Source organism: Hetaerina americana, unplaced genomic scaffold (genome assembly GCF_022747635.1).
Source record: "Hetaerina americana unplaced genomic scaffold, ioHetAmer1.1.p SCAF_1, whole genome shotgun sequence".
In the NCBI taxonomy this organism is placed as follows: domain Eukaryota; kingdom Metazoa; phylum Arthropoda; class Insecta; order Odonata; family Calopterygidae; genus Hetaerina; species Hetaerina americana.
In genome coordinates this window covers 82,546,688-82,569,356 of record NW_027286069.1, presented here as the reverse complement: position 1 = coordinate 82,569,356, position 22,669 = coordinate 82,546,688, and the positions used below count along the sequence as shown (strand labels likewise).

Below are 22,669 nucleotides of genomic sequence, written 5' to 3'. Positions count from 1 at the left end.
AAACAACAGCATTTTAAAGTAGAACGATTAATATGGTTCACAGGGCATATTTGACGGGATGATTAGAATTTAGGTTTGTTGTTATCAATATAAAACAACAGTCACATGCCACTTTACCTCTACATACATATCACTTCACAAGATGTTACAGTGTTGCAGGAAGTGTGAGGTTTTCAAATAGAATGACCTACAATTCCTTGCTTAGGACGACTTACAGTTTAATGAAACCTGAGAAACACTTAAATTTTTTCTTTTTATGATTAAACTGAATGGTAATGCCAACTTTTTTCTTTGGCTTTAATCGAGAAATGTGTGAGGGGGGAAAAGATTACTTAAATAATCTTGAGCAGCATTTGAATTATGCAAACTGTGATGCTACTTCTTAAATTTTAGCCTAACATGTAATTAGGGATTAGATTTTTTTACCTTGGTGTTGGTATTACACTGCTACATGATTTACGTTTATCCTTATGCTTTGAGTACCATTCTCACCGCTTCAAAGGCTTCCATTGTAGATAGTTCAAGTTAGGCTGTACATTTATAACAATTTTAATTATTCAAAGGATTTCCTTTGTCTTGCATTCACTTCAGAAATAATATTTCTGTCATAAGTTCCAAATGATTCAGGTTTCATTCAAGAGGTGGTGTAATTAATGTGAAATACATCTCTTTCTCTTTCATTGGACGATTTTCCCACTTGAATTAGAGGCACTAAAGAAGTGAAGTTTAGCTAGGCTGGAGCTAACTAAATGGAGTTATTTACATAAATTATTACTCCCACAAAAATAATAAAAAACTTACTTCCACGTTAACTATAGACCAATGAGAAAAAACTTAATGCACAGAGTTGCCAATGAGTTCAAGGGGCATAAAAAATCCTGTAATAGTATTACACACTGAATTAGTGAATCATAAAAACCCACGGAAAAATGTGGATATAAATTTGAATTTTTCTTCACATTATTCCACTTCCTAACTCATATGGTGCCTGGCTAGACACTTATATTAAAATCAAAAGTGGATTCCTTTGGTTCTGTCAAAGAAAAGTCAGAAGTTCATCTAATTCTGGGAATCTCTTCAATTGAAAATACCTCAAGCAAGAATGTGTCTACTATGTATCTACAGCATATAAACTGTCCATCTCCTTAATCATTCAGGCCCATTTAAAACATATTTTAATGAGAAAATACCAATAAAAATAATCAAGTAGAAAATAAATTTTAATTTTACTAGCATTAAAATATCGAAGTCTAATTAAATTTATCTCAGAACCACTTACTCATCTAAAGTATTCTGAAGGCATAACATGGCTTCTTCTCTCACTTTGCCATTTTTATGTGAAAAACAAGGCATGAGGCGATCAAATGTTTGTTGAGGGGTCAGCACACAATCCATTACCCGTAAAATCAGATGCTGAGACTTTTCTCTCACTTGGTCTTTGCTATCACCTTAAATTATAAAAAAAGCACAAATTATATTTTATACTTTTCAATTTAAAAAGTATTGCAACAGTATGAAGTGCATTTAAATGAATAATGCACAGTAGAAACCATATTTAATCCATTCTTGGGACAGAATTCTTCGATGAATTAAATTAAATAACTTACATTGCATGCACGTTTGAGAGAACTAAGATATGGAGATTAATGTCTTTTAGAAAAACACCTCAAGATCAAAGTGAAAACAAATTAAGTATTTAGCTTTACTTTAATGTTACATATTCCCAGGTTTTTGAGATAAAATTTTTAATTAAAACAGACAGTGTTACTTAATCCTTAACATTTTTTTTCTGATAAAAGAAGGCATGATGAAAACATTTTCAGGTGTCAATACCTCTAGAGAAATAATATGCTAGAACATTCTCAGCCATTGTAGCAAGTAATGTAACTGTATTTAAATCCAAACCACCAAAGGGTTTTCCCCAAAAAATTTCACCTAGACCTCGACTAGAATGGATAGAGATACTATATATTTTCAGGTAACATTACATAGCAATAAATATTAGAAGGGAAACATAATTTACATCTAACCATCCAAAAGACTATCTTTTTGTTCTCATCAAGCCAAGAGGGTTTGGAAATGAAAACATAAACTACAAACCTAACTTGGTTTATTGATATCAATAACTTGAAAAATAAGCCTTTATTAGCTATCCATAAAAACCCATACAGCATGAAGTGCATCCATGTTCCACCCGTGATGCCTTTCCCCACCCAGGTAGCACTTGATATAAGGCACAAAATCCTCATAAGAGCTTCAAAGAGAAATGAGTTCACAACTCCTCATCAAGAGCATTTATTTACTTTATAACTAACTTTTAAGGCGACAAGGTAAAACAAAAAATATATTACTTTTAAATAAAACTTATGGATTGAATGAATATAGAGAAGCAGCTAAATAATTAATTCATGGATTGCAATCATGAAAAATAAAATGTCACTTCTTCACCCATTAGTTCACAATGACTAAAACATCTGAAGGATACCTCTTAAGATTCAAATTCACTAATTTCCCATTCTGATGACAAATTGTTTCATCTTTAAGTTAAAATGTTTAAAACCCTTCTAAAGGAAATTTACTCACCCAGTCTATCAGCTATCAGTGGCAACACTGTGGGTATATAGGGTTTAAAGTCATGCCTCATCTTTTCCAGTAGGAACCCAATTGCCTCCAAGCCATTTTGAACAACCTGTACCAAGGAAAAAAGATGAGAGTTGAGAAAATGTTTTAAATTTCACTTCAAAAGAACATCAAATCTAACATACTAAATTTTGGAACATTTGAATACAAAAGTATTTTTCAAGTTAAAATTAATGAAATCAACACAGTAATATTCCATCATTTTTTAAACAATATTTGTTAAACAAAAACGAAGAGGAATAAAAATTGATATTTGGTAATATTTTGTAACTTTTAAATCTTACAGGTTCAGGTTTCACTTTGTGGAAGTTGTGTGTTAAAAACGTACATATTCTCTTTCATTTGATGTTTAAACTTGGTCTTACAGACAGAAATAAGAAATATCATTACTGAGCATTGGTTAATGAGTTAAATAAACCTATTAATGCTCATAGAAAAGTGGTTGCATAAAAATATAATGGGAAGTATGGACCTTACACCATGCATTATTTATTTATGTTTCTAAGGCTAGAAAACTTTCTAAAGTACGGTATGAGAGTAAGTGTTTCAAATACAAAACAATTACCAGAGGGAGAGAGTGCAGCAGAGACTGATTGTAATTGGATAGAATAGGGAAAATAAGTGCTTTGATTTTTCAACATATTTCTCTCATCGGTTTGACATACTTATTACCTCTTTTATATCACCCAAAATGTCTATTCTCTTTTTTTCATCTTCCCTAATGGCCTATCTTCTCCCTTCTATCACAACCTTCAACATCCCATTCCCTTTCAGCCCTTCCTCCATCCACTATTTCTTTTATATAAAAACTTCACTCAACAGCACCCACCAAAACATGTAACACATCAACATTTTTTTCATTAAAATAATTTCCTCCTTTCTTTTCAGCATAAAATCTAAAAAGTCTATCATCTCAGCTTACATTTTTTCCTCTGATAATAGTATTTGGAACAATAAAATGGCAAACTCCACATTCAAGCAAACAATAATCATTTATTTAGATATTATGAATATGTATGCATGAATAAAAAACATAAATATTAAAATGACCACTTTTCTTGGTTTAAATGAGTAATTTGCAATTGACCTTATGAATAAGTTACTTGGTTGATTAAAAGTTAACCAGTGGATAAATTTGTTGAATAAATAAAGGACTACATGGTATTTTTGCATCCCTTTGCACTAATTCTTAAGTATTTCCATAGAATTACTATTATTAAGACTTCATAGGGTATTAGAGGACTCATGGCCGGCCACCTTATGCCAGTATCACTTTCATCAATAAGATGCCTGATAAAAAATCAACTCACATCCTCAGGGGTGTAAAGCATCATAAAAACCATGGGATGGCATATGCATAATATATATTGATAAAAAATTGCTTTATCGATGGTTTCCCATGTTCCTCCGTCACTATAAAATAGCAGGTTAAAAGATAATACTTTTAGGCCTTATCTACAGAAATAATCCCTTCTACCATGCAAACATCCTTGACTTTGCACAAATTAAAATACAATGCAAAAGGGATCAACAGAACGTATTTTTCAAAAAAAAAATATGCAGAGCATATTACTGTCAGTATTTTTACATTGAACTTACTGAAAAAAAAGATTACCAATACATCGACACTCAGTACATTTTTTAATATGACTGATGCTCGGGTGAATATGGGTACCAAGATTTGGCCAGGTTTTCATAAAAGTTACTCCAGATTTTATTTTTTAACTGGATTCATTGGTTGTTTAATGGTTAATTTCGGTCAAAATCCCTTAGCACATTGAGTTATAACATCCTGAATATATCCTAGATGACAAACAGGCACAACGAGACTTACTTTACCTGGGTGGGATTCCATGCCTTACATTTAATTATTACGTGTATTCTTGGATTGGCTACATTTTTATCAACTAAAACAATGCTACAATAAAATTGCGTATTTACTCGTAAGCATTAAAATAGGTCCCAATGCTCAACAGCGTCGCCGCGAGGGATGAGGAAGCAGTGTCAAAACTACTGTATCAGCGGCGTAAAGATGCACAGTGCGAGCATTAAAGCGGAGGAACCAACGCCAGTTCATTCTGTTGCATCAAAAAAAAATACTCAAAAGACGCGAAAACGGGCGAAAACTGAATGGGGAAAGAGCCAGCCGCGCGTGACCCTGAGGAGAGAGGGCGGCACGTAAAGGAAAGGGAGGGAAAACGAGAGAGCCTAGCATTGAGCGAATAAAGGATTAGTTTTTGGAGGAAAGCGGTGGAACGGCAAAGAAGCAACCTTTAGAGTAGATTGGAACCATAAATTTGAGGCTAGAACGTAGAAGAACAAGTTTATTTTAGTTTAAAAGGTCTATTTTAGAGTCCACCATGCGCATTGCCATGCAGGGTATTCTAAAGTCTGTGAGACTGTAAATACCTACTACACAAATGGAAATTCATTGCAGCTAAAATGGGGAGTAAAAGTTTACAGGATAAGCAGACAAATGCCTATTTGCTGAATTCCACCGCAATAATTTTCATTCTATCGCAACTCTCGACTATACCGACTTTAGGCACCATGGGAGGCGCTCACAAAGAATTTAGCTGCAGCAGATTGGGTGGGAAAGCATTTAAGGTTATGGGAAAAAATAAGGGCAGAAAGAGGCCTGCCTGCCCGTTATGACAGTAATTTGCAGCTAAACATCTCGCGCAACCAAGATAAAATGCTATATGCAGTCATGCGTATTCCAGCATGTAGAAATAATAAAATAATTATAAAATCATTATTGCACAACAAATCCGACGCGCAAGACTATTTCAAATACCGCTAAGTTATGCCAGCCTACACAGATTTTTTTTTAAAGTGTGTGGAATTACGAAGTCAATAATTTCATTTCAGTATCTACGCAAAGATATATAACTATTAAATTCTGGGCACTTATAAAAGTGAATTTGTGCTATTTTTCGGAAATGAAGAAAACTCCATGGCCGCCGGACATATAAAATGCACGTAGACCAAAGGCCTACGCCACCATCATGATGAATGTCCGCCGCGGGCCAAGAGCCCTCGAAAGCTGCCACCTCACGGGAGTCCCACAAACACTCCCCCAGTCCTAAATTTTCCCATACAGTTCCTCCAAAATGCATGGAGGTTTCCATTAAGCCTCTGGCTACATAAAAGAAAAGGAAGGTTATTCAGTTACGGGCATCCCCCTCCATAAGGCATAAGGGTCGTAGTTTAAACCCTTGGATCTAAGAAAAAAGGACGAATGGACGCCACGGCTCGAATAAGAATTTCATTGAAATGTGATTCCACCACAAGATCATCCCGTGGCAAATATGCTTTTTTGCATGTGATGAAATGTTTATTGATGATTGAAACAAAATGGACCAACGTGTAAGACTGGCTGGTTGCTGAAACCGCGAAAAAAATCCAAAATAGATTATTATGGCGAAAAGGTAGAACAGTCACCTCTTTAGCAGGTGAATTGTTGAAGGCATTTTAGTAAATGCAAATGATGAACAAAAAGAATGTCATTAATTTGAAAACATTTTTTTAAGCCTGCAATTTGTTTTCACACTTAAATCGAAAGTGTTTCCACCCCAACCCTTAAATTAAAACCCACATCTCATTCGAAAGTTATCTTATTGCGCTTAAGTGTTAAAATTCACACAATTTTGTGAAATACCTCAGGTGGGACAAATTCACAATTACATGGACTTAATCCTGTGTAAAAGCACGCACGCTGTTCCTTCCTATGATATAAACCAAGCTAAATATTCTCTCCAAGACTTAAATTCTTAACTTCAGGGTATGAAACTATGCTATACTCAATCCTCATCAAACGAATAAAAATAGATTCTATAAACCCTAAGAAATGAACCGTTAAATTAGCTCTCTCAGGATCCTCCAGTGCCCTTCGATTTTTAATTTTCCAAACCATTAACTGACTCGGACGTCTCGAATTTCCTGATCGCAAGCCGCCTCAAAAGGAAGTCGCCATTAGAACGAATCTTCGTCGAGCATACATTCGCTCCATTGCACATCCCAGAGCTTAATAACTTGTAAGTAAAAATAGCACCCTGATATCTCCTGAAAACGTCGCAATGCGTCGAAGCAATTAAGAGGTCACTATAGCTAACTAAATAAGGTCCTATTTACTCAGTGAAATCAGTGATCGCTTCACGACCATTCCCTAATCCGATCGAAAAGCATAGGAACCAATTTGATCACGTAAAGCACTCAAGCAAGTTGACAGTCCAACCGAATAAAAAGAACGCCCCAAAGTATCTCACTCCTAGTTCCTGTGATTAGCCCATCACTCCATAACCGAGGGGATCCAGTGGTGAAGTTTGGCAGAACAATGGAGACGCGGTTGACGGAGTAGCAGAATGCAGAGCAGGAAGAGAAGGGAGGGAGTGGAGTGGCTTAAGGGTGCGGGTCGGAGTGGGGAGAGGAGGCACACAATTCCGCCCCCCTCCGGACAAGGGAGGAGACACAAAGATGGCCCGATGGGTGGAACATAAGGGAAGAAGAGATTGAGGTCAGAAGAGTGTATTGATGGAGGCACCAACCATGAGGATGAGGTCTCAAGCAGTGATGCCACATCGTCTGCAGCGAAAGAAGGAAAGGACTGCAGATTGCAAGAGAAGAGGAGGGAGGGTGGGGCGGGATGAAGGAGAGAGATAGGGAGGGGAGGGCGGGGGGAGACGGGTCTCCTGCACCGCAGGGACATGCAAACAAAGGGTTATAAAGGGCATCCCATTGGGCACTTCACCATGAAATCAGAAATGAGAATGGTGGATAGTGGCAGGGAAAATGCAGCTTCTCTGGGGGAGGGAAGCTGACGCATTCAAATTGAAGCGGCTTTGGAGATGATTGAGGAATTACTCGTGGTAGAGTAATGTGAATGAGACTGATGAAAATACTGCCCCGTCCACCAACTCTCTCATTGTATTACCTTGCTTCTCACATTCATATCCAAGAGCTAATTTTGAATCAATCTTCCCTCGGACAAAAATTAATCTAACCCTTCCCCACTCGTTAAAACGAATATCTGTTCGACTCATACGATTTTTATTAATTTTTCCACTTGGCGTAACTCTTGCGTCACTGTATGCAACTTAGGGTCTCATTAAAGTGTAGATCAAGGTGGCCGCCGGTCATAGCATCAAGCTACAAAGAGCGTTAAAACATGAAAGCAGGAACAAATAGGAAAATTGAACCAATGAAAACAATACTCCCGATTTCCCCTTATCCAATCTCAATTCCTTTAATTCCAATGTAAACCTAAAAAATGCCCTCTTTAATAACATTATTTTCTGGCGAGTATTTCCGTGTTTATCTGGATCAGAGTATTGTAATCGACCATGACGCAAGTGTAAAACAAACAGCGAAGTTTCATAGGGCTCGGATTATGTCAGAAAGTAGCAAAAAAAAAACTTAACCCGCGTCCCATTATGACATATTTCCGGGAAAGCATTAAAGGGATTTATTCAAATGAAAGGCACGCGACGAAAAAATAAAGCGCCTAGAATTTCACTCCGGAAAGAAACTTGCGGGCTTGGTTCTTTCGGGGAATCGACGACAAGAATTACGACACGCTAGCTTGCAAGCCCAGATTCCAGATCGATGCATTAGAATAAAAACTTCGTTTAAATCGATCGGCGAACGCCCGCATCATCGCGCAAGAATACCCACAAGAGGAAGGGGAGACATCTTTGGCTGCGATTCCGAATGATCTTGACCTACGCCTTCCCCTTGCGACGACGGCCCTTTGATCCCTATCCATTCCACACCCCTTCCATCGGGGAACTAGGCAGAAAGGTGCCAAGTGCTCCCACCCACCCCCCGGGTGGCGGCCAAACACCTTAGGACCTCGGTTCTGAGTTAACGACCTCGTCCAACGTAAAACAGTCCAAGGGAAGCAAAACGGCAGCGCAAAATCGGATTACTCAACCCTGAACCGCTCAATCTACGCTACTCAATTGCCGTCCACTCCTACCCCACGTCTCCCTCCTCTCCGCCTCCATATCGCCATCTTCTCCACCCCCTCTAACCTCCTCGGCTAAGCAGTCTTCGAAAAGACACGGCGCTGCTTAGGCTTGGGAACGTAAGGAGCACCTTGCATACGCTGACTAGCAGTTCAGGCAAATATACAAATTAATAGCCGATGACGAACAATTCTCTTTTCCTGCCAAGAATGCAAATTCCTATCACTTCCCAGCCAACCTATCAGCCATTTAACCAGTCACGTCGGTACCCATTATTGAGCCAAGTGCCAACGGCGAGCAAACGCCAACCATGATGCGTTAACAATACTTATGTGTACTTAAAAACCAGCGAAGGAAATCAGTACCGTAAATTCATTCGGACATGGTATGAATGAGCGAGTCTCGCGAATTCAGAACAGAGGGATATTCCGTAACAGCTATTACTATTTTTCAGTTGCCCAATGAGCAAGTAGGGAATTATAATATTCTTCTTGCGTTACTTAGTATTTTAGTACAATTTCCACATTTGAACAATTAAAGAGGAGATGCAAATAATCTCTCACATTTCGAAGCACAAAAATGAAGAGTCCAAAAGAACGTAGATGAACGAACTCGACTGAAGGAGAGGACGACCTCTAACTTCGAAACAAGTACATATATCGCTTTGGAGTTTGAAATTACTGTGTCACCGCGTGAGCCACGGAAAGGTTGATTATCACAATCAATGAGGCAATAGATTGATTAAAGACCCAAAAAATCTATCCCTTGAATAAATTACGAGTTACCTACGCAGGCCAATTTCGAGGGCGACCTCGATTCAGGTTTGGGCCAAAAATGAATATTCCAGCTACTCTCAGACGGAAAGAAGCCGTTCTAACTCTACCCTTCTAACAGGTCACAGCCTACGCAAAAACTTACAAATTTTAAGACCAATGCATACATATAATTAAATGGCATCACTGCGTGAAATTTATGAAGTAGAAATGAACAGATAACACACCTTAGAGTATGATATATAATTCTCCGTCTCCTAACATTCATCACTACCATCATCCATGAGGACCTGCAATTAGTTCATTTTAACGGAGCTCTCGAGCTTTCGCCCACCTTCGCCAGGTGCTGCATTACGATAAGGCGGTATCTCCGACTCCCTCCCCCTCTTTCCCATCCTCAAAATCGCCCCGCCGAGTACTAAGGATTTTCCCTTTCTTCCTCAGATCTCCCACGCCGATTCCTCGTCACTCTCACGACGCCGAGGAGCGGAGCTTCCTTACTCGTAGGAAGCACGGCCGCCCTCCACAAGGGGCGAAAGAGCTGAGGGGTGAGGGGAAGGCACCGTCTCCCACAATCAAAAGTGAAGATAACACGAAAAAAAAGAGGAGAAGGGAGAAAAAAATGGGATGGGGACGACCGCTACGTCTTCCGATTCCCAAAGAAACGATGGAAGAGAAGCCCGGCGGAATGGGTGAACGGCCGTTGAGGACGGAAACGGAAGTTCGAGAGCCTTCGAAAGGTAAAAAGAGGGCAGAAGGGGTCGTGAATGTACTTGCATACATGAGAGGGAGGTGCCGCCGCCGCCGACACCAACGCTGCCGATCGCTGGGCTCGCCGGCGTCCCAACCTCCGCCAATAAACGGGTGGTCACGTGGAAGTCATCGAATTTAAAAGCCTCACACCGCCCACATTAGCCTCCCTCCGACCTCACCATCGTCTGAAGGTCCAAGGATCTCAGGTCCGAATAATACGTAAGGTGACGCAGGTCCTCTTGATGCCCGCAGCAGCGCCTCTTGCTAAGGTTTTGATACCGCATACAATAGGTGAGGAATGGGCAAGATGCCATGCGGCAATACCTAATTAATCCTACGTAATTAACAGCATTCATTCGCATAGGGAAGGCTATCCTTCCGACAATCACACAAGGAACGGTACTGCCGACGTCCCACGGACAGCTGGATGCCGGCAGTTATAATGAAGTTCACATGAAGTCAAATGCACGAAATTTCCACCACAGAGAATGTAACTCCACAATTAAAGGTCAGGGACCTACCACCCCACACGACAGAGTGACCCAAAAATCTAACCTGGCAGACCGTGAACTGGACACACAACTCTGAATGAAATTCATGTTCATGACCCACGGCCACTAAGAGCACGACTCGATAGCATACAGGCTACAAAAATCACACTACAATAAAACAGGTGGCCAACTTCGGAGAGAGAGCGCCAAAACCAAGACTTCGGTTTGAATGTTTGCCGAAATCCTTTCGTTATTGCCTTTGAAACTCTTAATAGTGGAACAAATACATCGATTTGACGTTCCAACAGGATGAAGCTTATTCAAACGTTACCGTTTCACGTCGGCATCGTTCGATTACTTTTGTCTTTTACTGTATTTCCTGAAAACGTATACGAGCACAAGCATGTCACACACTGGTTGACAATATTTCCAAAGAAAACCGAGCTGCTGATTAAGTGGTAAGACCCGTCACAGAAATACGCCGAAACAAAAACTTCGGTAAATTTGGCCCACACTTTTCGGCAGGAAATTCGGTCCTCATTTGAATCTCCGAGTATGTGTGCAGTAGTTTAAAGGTTCAATTACCACGTTTCTCATGAGAGATGTACAGATAATCTCCCAACTGAGTGTAGACAGATGTAACAAAAAGCACTTTAGCCAATCACAATTCCCACGAAAACCAAAATTTTGCCACATACATAATCACGACGTTTCAGAAAAATTCAGGCACTGAAACCTGCTTGCTGCGAAAATGAATACAGCAAAACCTTTTACATAACTTGAAAGCAGGAGGAGAAATGTATGCTACCGCTACCCTCTGCCAACCACCGGAACGGATTTATGAGAAAAACTGCCTCAGTGGGTAGATTCACCGTCAAGTCCAGCGTTTCCAGCGGTATTACAGTTTCAAACGCAACGCTCGGGCACCTCTATGGCAACGCATATCCCAAAACACCAAAGAGGTAGGAATATTAAATGGGAGGTTGGCAATTGCGTAAATGGTGTCCACTATTTTGACCTGTACGACCGTGGAATAATGGGGCTACCTTTGACGTAGGTCAACAGATAATAACTAAAAGCGTTCCGAAGAAAATGGGACATTATTACCTTCGCATTAACTGACAACTAACTGAAATCTACAGATCGCAACTTCCGTCATTCTTTTTTCAATGTTCGGTGGTCAAAAAGTTATGGATAGAAGTTGCCCACAGAATTACTCTCATCAATAGTATATAAATTTTGAGTCGTTGGCGTAATAGCAGTAAATGACCTCATCATTTTTGAGACTTCTGCGGGCATATATTACATTTCACGTCCTACGCCGTCCTACTTTTTAAGGCTCAAGTAATTATCAGCGCAATAAAGTAATATCCACACCTGAATCAAAGTTCAAATCTATAACCTAGAGATTTAAATCTCCAGACTGCTACCGGGTAACAAATAAATGCCAGGAGGGACTCAAAATTTATGAGACCATTATGCATGGTCAACAACAATGTTGCTCACAATTTTCAAGCAAATTCTCTAAAATATTTCTAAATTCAATGCATATTTTCGAAAAACTAACCATTAGATTGCAAAACATCAGTTAGATTACTTCATTGCGTCACAAAGTTATCAAATACATTTAAAACAATTCAAAAAACAAAATAATATTGGAAAAAATTAACCTTTGCATAAAACATGTAAAAAAATGGACTGTAACACCAATATATAGTAGGGCTGGCGTACTTCGACCGCATTACAGTTGCCATAATATTTCATCCATTTTACAATTATTCGGATTATTGTTTTAATAAAAGAGATTACACGTTCGTAGACAACACCGCAGCCATCGGATGTGTTTTCTCTGGCAGCCTAACGGTCGATTTTTTATAAAAAGCAGCCTGGAAATATGCAAACCGAAAAAATGATTAAATTGCCTTTTTATTTCTCCTGCCCAAAGAGAATTTAAGAATTATTACTATTCATTAAGCATGTGATTCATAGGCAATTATATACACCTTTTGACTCACGATAAATACCATACAAATTTTTAAAAATCTAAGGTGTTTCTCGATTGCGAAACTAATACTTGAGAAGAAATGAGACTAAGCAAGGAAATATTTCCCTGGAAAAAATGTTATCTGATGTCTTGCTAGAGTCATCAGCTGATTTTGTCAACCGCTATGAGGAAAACACAAATATAGAAATAATGATACACAGAAAAAACAGAACTAAGATAGACTGGTTAGACATTTAAGTCAAATAATTTGCTAAAATAATACCACGATTTTTAGAGCTTAAATCCAAATCCTAATCTTGCCCCTCAATTTAAAAATGCCGTGAATAGTCCATCACCTTCCGAAGTCATAAAAAGAATAATCAAAGAATACAAGCTTTCGGAACATATTGACGGCGTCGTATTAACGAAATGATAATAATTTACCTTCCAATAACTCAACCCAATAATAGCACAACTGCTCGTGGATAAAACATTCACAAGCATTATAATAACTTTACCCTATGCAAAGATTTGGCATCTTCGCACTGACATCATTTACCGGGCTATGCAGAGAAAAAGTGAGCTGTGCCCAAATATTACAAAAAAGCAGCATATCCAGCTTTACTGATATTTGTAACGCGTTAAAAAAATTGTTAGTATATAGTAAGCTCCATATCCTTACAAGCAAGAAAAATGAGCGAGGTCACAATGGTAATTAAGACAAAACCCCATACACATATGAGTGTAGACTTTCAGTAAAAAAACCCTTAAAATGTTGCGAATTGACCAGCCTGACAAATCATTGCATCCTGTTTTCCAACTGAACATGATAAATAATTATTTCGATGACTGTGCATGCAGGTTACATATGAAACGCACTTAATATATAGTAACAATTCCGTGAAACTTTCTGCATTTTAAAGCAAATTACGGGAAACGAGAGGTAGAAGGGAAATATGATATGATGCTTCCCGAGAAAGGGGCAAGTTTTGAACGGTTCTAAGAACCCAGATATTAATATCTAGCACGTAGAGAGAACTCTGATTAACTACAACAATTTGAACTACTTGTATTCTGTGCAACTTCACCGAGTATGTAGGAGTGCTTCACAATTATCAATTTATTTCCTACGTGAAACGATTGATTGATTTGTTATAGTGTAGAGGGCGTTGTTAACGAAGGGCCATAAGCATCGAGACCGGCATGTGCATTAAGGTCATCAATCATTACTACAGCGTCTGAAAGGCTTATGGAATTGACGTGAAGGTCATTGTCTCTTAAGGGGATGTCTCTGATTTTTTGGGCATCCATAAATGGTGTCTCGCGGAAGTAACTTCCATGCTATTTCAGGACACTACTAAGGATTTGGGACGCTGTTTCTTCTGCTTCTTCCCAGCAACATCCACTATGCTTATTTAAAATACATTGAATTGGTCGGGGTGCCTGTTAAATCGATAGTGAATCACTCAGTACCCCCAGCATAGATTTGGTTGGCTTTCATCAAAATTGATAGAAGCTTCCTTGCAATATTAGGCCTTTGTCGCCAAATTCGAACTCTAGCCCGCTTTAAACTCCGCGAAACGTTTCAGAACTTCGGAGTGTTAAGAGGGTCGTCCACTCTACAATTTCGAGCTCCTCTGTCACAAGGGTTGCGGTAGGATTGGTTCTCGAGCAATCATATTATGATTACATTTGGCTCTGGCTTTTTGGATGTATCAGCAACCACATTCCCCCAAGTTCCTTGGCCTGAACCACAGAAGAGTTTCTTCTGGACCTGATCTACAGAGTTTGCGCCTATTCGGATTCCTGAAGTAGACGAATTGTAACATGGACAGCTCGGTACCATAATCCCTGCCTTGACTGTGTATAGGCCCATTGATATCGGCGAATTCTTTAATGAATTGAGCTGAATTTGGGATAATTCATCCACAACACTGTGCTATGTTTCACTGATGCGAAATAGTCTCAGCTAGAGGAGCTCCATCCATACACTAGCTACCTATTTGTCGTCCTTTCTCGAGACATCCTTCGACCACACGGAGGAGGCAATTAATACAGAGCATATTCTTCCATCCCACAACCCAATATGCCTGCAAGGGAACATAGCATTATTAAATTATGTATTTCTTCGTCGACCCGAAAAATCTTTCATCCTGTTACGAAAATTCTAAGATTCTTAATCTCTGATATTTATTCTATCCACACACAAGTTAAACCTATTTGGCATTCGCAAAGTGTTAACGATGCGCGATTTAGAACGGTATTAGAAATTGAATAGTGCGTGATTATGGACGGAGTGTGGCGATGTACGGTGCGCAGTATGTGCTCGTATGGTGTGAACCTAGGTGATGGTAAAGGTGCGGTTGGTAATCTTTAAGTGCCATTGTTTGTGAGAGTATTTTGTCTCCTATCTGTCCTCCTGGTGTGTGCTATATGTATGTATGCGCATTTTAAGAGTGATCATCGATCATACTTGACCGCTGCCACCAGGGCAATTGCCTAATTGCAACGATATATTCTTAAATAAATAAATATATTCGAAGGCCGGAATGGTCATTCAGGAATAATTTAATGGCTCAGCGAACAAAAATCATGTCTAGGAATTCCATACGACTTTCTACCATTACTGAATAGATACCTAAAATGACCCTGGCAAACCCTTGAGCTCATTAACGGAGTCATTTTGAGCCAAAGATGAAAGAATATTCATTAAGACACCGACGCATGTAATTTATTAAAGGCTTCCCATGGTGCATACACGTACTCCATAGACGGAGAATAATAGAAAGTTAACTTGGCCTCTGCAGTACGCCACTGATCACTGCGCGGACACTATTTATAGATGGTAGCTATTTAATGATGGTTTATCGAGGACGACAGGCTTTTAATAGTTGCAGAGTGCGCCATTCACGAATCTCCTAACAATGCCCTCGATCAAACGTCATTTATGAAATGTAAGGAAGAAAATAGAACACAATTACAAGGGGAAAGGTTACTATTACAAGGCATTGAATTTATCTTGAATGAAACGTGCGAGAAGGTTGGTAGTTCAACGAGTTATTGAAGGGAACTTCCTTAGAGAAATTGGAAACTCATACAGCATTCTGGACCCCAGGACACATTAATAAATTTGTAATAGGTAACTCTCCTCTATAATGAGGTGAAATATATTTCATAATGAATTTAATTATGCGTTCAAAAGATGTCCTTAAATGTATCTGAGAAAGAATATTGTGCCGATCGCGAAAATTTTGAGGCCATGATAAACAAATTAAATCTCTAAGAAATGGATGAAGAGAGACGTTACGGAATAAGCAAAAACATCATACTCCATAGAATTAGTATCTTTCGAAAAAATAAATAACAACAATACACCAAAACTATTTTTAGTCAAAAAAATTAATAGTGAAAAATCGTTATCATAATGCATTCATTCAAAGAGTTAACATTTAAACATTAACTCTTTGAACATATGAACAATCAGGAACATATACTTCATCGGATGGAGGAATATTGGAGGTGATCACCACCCGTGACAATTGGTAATTGCATACCTAACCTAAAGTTAAAAAGTCAATGCGCCTATATTAGTGCCGTCCAACAAATATAATAACCGCAATTACGAACAAGTAGACCGAAATGGATACTGCCGTTGAACTGAGCGCTGACAACTTTAATTGTAATAAACTTACATTTCCAGACAAGCAGATTTAAAAAACAGAGGTGTTTGGCAAATCACCGGAACTAAATTTCCTGGACTGAAGTGTTAAGTAAGTTAAGTAACTCATGAATGATAGGAATAAGCCTGCCAGATATTCTCTCTGCCTAAGTTAATACATTCATGTCTTTGAAATAATTAGCATGGGCCATAAGACGCTTACTACGTTCAAATTGGCTAGCAACGCGGCGTTGAATTAAAAAACCACAACGATGAGAGTGTCAAAGGATTATAAAACTGCGACGACCGTTTGGAGAAATATTAAAAAAATTGAAATGAGAGGTAATCCACGTCAATTTCTTCAACGGAGTGATCATGAGACTTAGGGGGCGACAGCTATGTCGGGCATCCCCCGATTATAGGAACGGTTACTTAATTCGCCCATATTATTGACAAACGGAATGAACCACATCAAGGGCTCTATACGATCATTCTTATGTTTTCTGGGCCCCAAACAAAACAATTCGATGAATTCATCAGTGAACCACAACAAGCTGAAAAGACACGAACATATAACTAGACTACTTCTCACTTGGTAAAATGCCAACATTGGTAACATGCCGTATTGTTTATCCCCGAAATACACGACCATCGTGTAGCGGAATTATGAAGTGGCAGCCGTATGGGATGACTGCAAAATGACGAATATGCGGCATATCTATTTTAAGAATATTATCAGTCCGCGATTAATTATTTACAAATATTGACGAGAGTCTGTGAGATTGACCAAACTCAATGACTCGAGAGGAAAACATATTTTGATAACCGTAAATTGCAAATTAAGAACAAATTGCAGCCACCCAAGATCATTCATTTTCATTTACACATGGACCGATTATATGAGGAATTAGTGTGAATGTGACAAAAGTATTTTAAAATAAGGCAATTTACATCATTTTTCAACTGGTATACCATTGGAAGAATATCTACGACTAAGAATACATCATATGACCTAAGAACATGAAAAGTTTACCAAGTGCCATATATTTTCATAATTATTCCAAAACTTCTCATTTAACCCTTACATGAACCTAATACTACCAAAGACATACTAATGCAGAAGTATTAGCGTTATCTCTAATAAATATCCTTGTTGGTCATGTAGCTTGGTACACATTGCGCTCCCCAGTGCTCCTGGGATACTCGTGCCACCAAAACAGTTCGTATCAACTAGGATTTAAGCGTTACAATAAGAAAATCAGCAAAGATGATTTGAAATATGGATTCCAAATGTTTTGAAATAGAATAGAAGTATTCGGGAAGAATGTTTAACAATGGACGAAGAATCAAAGTACATCCAGTTCTCTGCTTTATTCCTCTGCAAATAGCTTGCATATAGTCTTTTGAAAGTAGAAAAAGAAGCGATTCATACTTAAAAACTTAGAAAAATCCGTTCTATTTGCTACCACAGAAATGAGAATGTATAGAGGACCTTAGAGTAACTCCTTCCAGATAATTAGTGGCGTTGTTTTTCAATGAAATGTATAACAAATTAAATAGCTGCAATCGAACTCAACAGAGCCACTTATAGCATCCTCTACTTCGACATCACATGGATTCACATCCCTGTCAAGACGGAAATTGTTTGAATAAACGACAATCAATTGCAAATAATACAGAACCACTGGAGGCAGATAGATTTACACAAAAGAACCATAGGGGAAGCCTTTTTTTAACCCACGGCTTAAAGGCAACCGGGGACTTATTCCAACTTTCTGAACAAATAACAAAAGGAGTTACAAATCGATACTGCACGCGTTCTCTCCTGGGACCCTATAAACTCCTACTTCGAAAGCCAACGATAAAAAAAATTTTACGAGCATTTTATTCCTGTGCACACTAAAGAGATAGAAGTGGGAGAGATCCGAGGATCGCTTTTATTTTGCCTCGAGAACTCTCTCTCGTTCCTCAAATCCATCGTCTAGCCACGCTGTATTCGAGCGGCCTGTAACTCCCCACCCGAACAAAGAAAAATGCTTTGTGGGTGGGAGAACGAAAATCATGCTCCCTGGCCACCTCTCGTCAAAATTCCGCTAAATCCTGCATTTTCATGCTCTCATCGTGCCACTAAAAGAATGTCTTATCGGTTTGGCAAGAAATAAAAGCAAACGAAAGCGCTCAAAAATTGAGGGAGAGGAAGGAATGGAGGTCGTTGCGGGAGGTGGGTCGGGAATGAAGGGAAAAGGGAGGAGGTGCGGGGAGATAACAGGGAGACGAGTGAATGGGAGGCGAAGCCCGCCCCTCCGTCGCCGCCGCTCCACCCTCCCTCGCGAGGAAATGCGGAGTGTTGGGATGGGCGCGGAAGGAGGGGGGGGGGAAGGCAGGGAGTGGAGGAGGGAACGGCGGAGGGAGGGAGCGACGACGCGGGTGGAGTTTCGCCGAAAGGAAACAGAGAAAAGAAAACAAAGTGCCCGGAGCGAGACCTCAAACGAACTAGGGAGACTCGGAAAAGAGGCTCTATAGCGCAAGGACAATGCAGATTTTATCGGAGGATACAATTGTCACTGTGATGTAAAAAAAAGTAATTCCTTTAATGGAAGAGAGAGGAAAAATATGATACACGGGATAAAAAGCATTCCTGGTGAAAATATCGGATAAGTACAGCGTCCAAATAAAGGGATTGCTCATAAGATCAAAGATTTAATGTTAAAAACTCTAGTAACTTGAGCGATCTTTGGAGCATAATTTGCAGAAGTCGATTCGAATCCTGTCGACGGAGTCGCTTGGTGACGTGTTAAAAAATGATTATCGTAGCCCAAATATAACGAGTATTGATGCAACACGTTGCAAAATTTTGAATATTTAGCAGACGATATCCTCCTTCCCGAAAGCAATTTAAGGCAAGCGAATCGAGTGAGCCTCATTACAGACTCCTCATTGATGACAACAATTAACTCAATGGAAAGGAACGCATGTACCTTCCGCTAAAAGGGCGAGGAGAAAAACGCTAGTCGCGAGAATGGAACGCGGGCTGGGGCGGAATACGTACCAGACCGAGAAGCTTTGACTATATACAGCGCAACTTGTGATGAAGGCCGAAGAATACGAGTGCTTCAAAAACAAGAGTTAAAAAGCAGAAGATGTCATACGTGACGTGATTGCAATAGACATGAAGGCGAATGATCACTCCGACATTAAGAGGAAAACAATGTCACCCTAATTCATTCCAACTGACAAGCACACGACGAAAGGGAACTTTAAATTATCTCCACCATTTCATAAGGAATATGCGTGTTATGTGAGCCGTTTTTAGGGTATTGGAACCGAAAACCAACAAGTCATAAACGACGAATGCAACAAGATCGCAAACTACTTACAAGAAGGCATGTGCTGGTTGTGAATGAATGGCAAAGGATGAGAGGAGACAGCCAAATGAATGACCACGTTACGGTTCGTTAGGTCACTCTGAAGCGGTGATGCCCTTCTTCCTCGTCGCTCGAGAGGCGCACCTAAAAAACTGAAATCTCCAAGAGCAATGTAGCCGCATCTTCCCCAAGGTTTATGCGGCTATCCTTCGCCGTCAAGTAATAAAAAGCCGTCATTTCCAATAAAAAGGCGTATTTCAAAAGTGTTAACCAGTAATAATTAGCGAAATAACAGCAATAAAACCGACGAACGAGTCGATTTCGAATTTCATCGAAACTAGGTTAGAGTTGCGAACAGTCGCAAGTATCCTGACGACCGTAAAAATCAACACTGAAATTTATGCACATAAATGATAGAATATATACCTTATTATTCGAGGAAATAAACCAGAAATTTAACAAGTTCAAAGTTTTTACTCAGGGAATATAAACTATATTAATACCTGTGCATGTAATGAATAGAAATTCATTGGATCCGAGTGAAGTACAGACCTATAACACGCATTTACACTAACTATGAATCCACATTAATTATTATAATAGGGTAATGAGACAAAAATTATGAGAAACTGAGGATTTAATGCTAATGTCATTTCTCTTTTTTCACGGCGATTTTAAGGGGAATTTAGGAATTCGAAGCGAAAGTTCGCGTAAAAAATTGAACGGTGGCCCTAATTTCTCGCCGGAGGGCGTAGTGCTAAATGCATAACCGCAGGGCCCAAAGAAATCTATAGGACACCGGGCGGTATTGAAGAGGGAAATATGGGGCCGCCCGAAACACGGTCGGTTTGGCGCACGTGGTGACGTAATAATGAAGAAAAACGGCATTCCGAAACGACCATCTGTGCCTCGGCTTTGCAAAGACATTAAGCATGACGGTCGAAGGCAGGAGTGGACGAATACCCAGAACAAAACGGTATCTAAAAAACCTAAATGAAATTTCGTTACCTACATAATCATTCAAGGGCAATCCGAGTCTTTAAAAATGTCCTCAGCTGACCACAAAGTGAGTATATATGAAAATCGCCCACTGTCTGAGATGAAACCCAAGATTTATATACATGTAACATGCCCTACAAGTCATCCTGCTGTGAACGGCAGCTCGTGCGAACATGAATGGAAACTGATAGGGGATGGGAAAGGAATTTGACTTTGATACGGGGAACGAACTATCGCTTTGACATTTAATTCTCTTAATTTATATTCGTGGTCCGATCGACTCATCGAAATTGGTTCAAGAGTGGCTAGAATCTAAAATAAAACGTTAATCATTTGCCTTCTTATGTAAGTCGAAAATAATATGATAAATTAAGTTACTATAAATTTCCACTTAGTAGCAGTCTCTTAATTACTTCGATTACTGAATCAGAGATCGAGTAAATCAACTAGAAAAATTAATGAGAGGCAAATTAAAAGACCTAAGAGCCGACTCAGAAGGTTTCCACAATCGCACATGCTCCTCAGCAGAGAAGACTTCACGACATAACAACAGACCCAAACCACGTAGCATGCGACCCGATGAACAATGAATGGGAAAACAAAACAACGGCTGAAGTACAACAGATCGGAAAGAGGCTAAGGTAATATTTCTCTGCGACCTCGACACCGTTTGTGAGGGAGGAATCATTAAAGATTAGGAGCGCTTTCCGCATTTCTTATTAAGTGAGATTCGCTCGATAGACAACAACAAACACGACGACAAAAAAAATTAAGTCTTCCTACATGACACGCTCACGAACTACCGCTGAAAAAAAGAACGTCAACTTTGTCCACGCACGCGTGAGTGAATGAGGAGGGGTAATTGGTCTGATACAGGAGGAAGGGGACGAAACCGTGGTCTGACCGTAACGTTGGCTGATTGTGTACGCGGCTGAGAGACGGAATGGAATTGTACCCGTTGGCTCGAGAGCATGCGAGGGGAGCTGGAAAATAAAAACAAAGATGAATCGAAAACATTCAAGCGACAGAAGAATGAGGGGTGGCAGGCTAACTGGCAAGGGTTATCGGAGAAGGAAGAACGGAGGAGGGAAAGGAGTGTACGGAGGGTGAGGAGAGAGGGTGGAGAGGCAAGTTGCCCAGTAAGGAGAGAAATGCGTTGGAAGAAGTTTTACAACCCCCAACGCTTCCGACGAAAGCGTCGCAAAAAAAATAACCCTGCCCCCTTCCACCACTACCACGGAGCGAAAGGACAAAAGCAGATTACGAAGAATCAGCAATATAAAAGCTTTCCACTCTGGAAACATTCAATGCCAGCCAAGGTTGATCTCTCCTCCACACCGGTGGACTTGGAAATCGCAATAAGAGGCGCCGAGGGGAGGGATGCCAATGGGAGGGGGTGTGTGACGAAAGAGGAGAAAAGACAAAAGAATGCCTCTTCCCACAGGCGTAAGTGTTTTCCCAAGGTGAAGTGGACGAGAGTGATTTTTCCGGAGGATGCCAAGGAACATTGGAGTGAACACGAGACCATTATGAAAAAAGACGGTTCAATCGTTTAAACCGCTGACTTAAAACGGGTCAAACGCCAGACCCGACCCCCCTAACCAACACCGAAAATATAAGGAAACGAAACAAAACCATCTCGTTTCCATCGACCACGCCGGCACGAAACGCCCTTCTAATTGCGTTCACTGGATCGATTCTCACGATTCTGTGCGTTCTACCACGATTTCGATCCCTCTTGCCGTCCCGTGTCTCACCAGCTAGAGCGAAAGAGCTACGGACGAAGGACAGGTGGGGAGACGGAGGAGGTGGGGGGAGGAGGAATGGAGAGGCACAGGGGGGAGGTGGCGACGAGGAGAGCTGGAGAAGGCAAAAAAGCAAAGCGTGTGCGTGCGCGCGATGCGGTGTGGGTCGGGATCCAAACACCCCACGTCATACGCCATATACGACGACCTGCCTCTCCCAGCGGCACGTCCTACTTACTCCTACATGAGAGGACTCGCTTGGCGCTGCTGCTGCTGCGGCGACGACGACGAAGTG

General features: G+C 40.1%; 1 protein-coding gene across 12 annotated transcripts in view; it reads right to left on the bottom strand.

Moving 5' to 3' along the window:
* Positions 1–22,669, bottom strand: part of chb (chromosome bows) — a 228,678-nt gene that overhangs the window by 164,793 nt on the left and 41,216 nt on the right. For all 12 annotated transcript variants that reach the window (XM_071592444.1, XM_071592462.1, XM_071592469.1 and 9 more), the window contains exons 3-4: positions 2,584–2,689; positions 1,280–1,448 (exon numbers count right to left, since the gene is read on the bottom strand). In XM_071592444.1, coding sequence (XP_071448545.1) covers positions 1,280–1,448; positions 2,584–2,689 — 275 coding nt within the window. The remainder of the gene's footprint in view (positions 1–1,279; positions 1,449–2,583; positions 2,690–22,669) is intronic.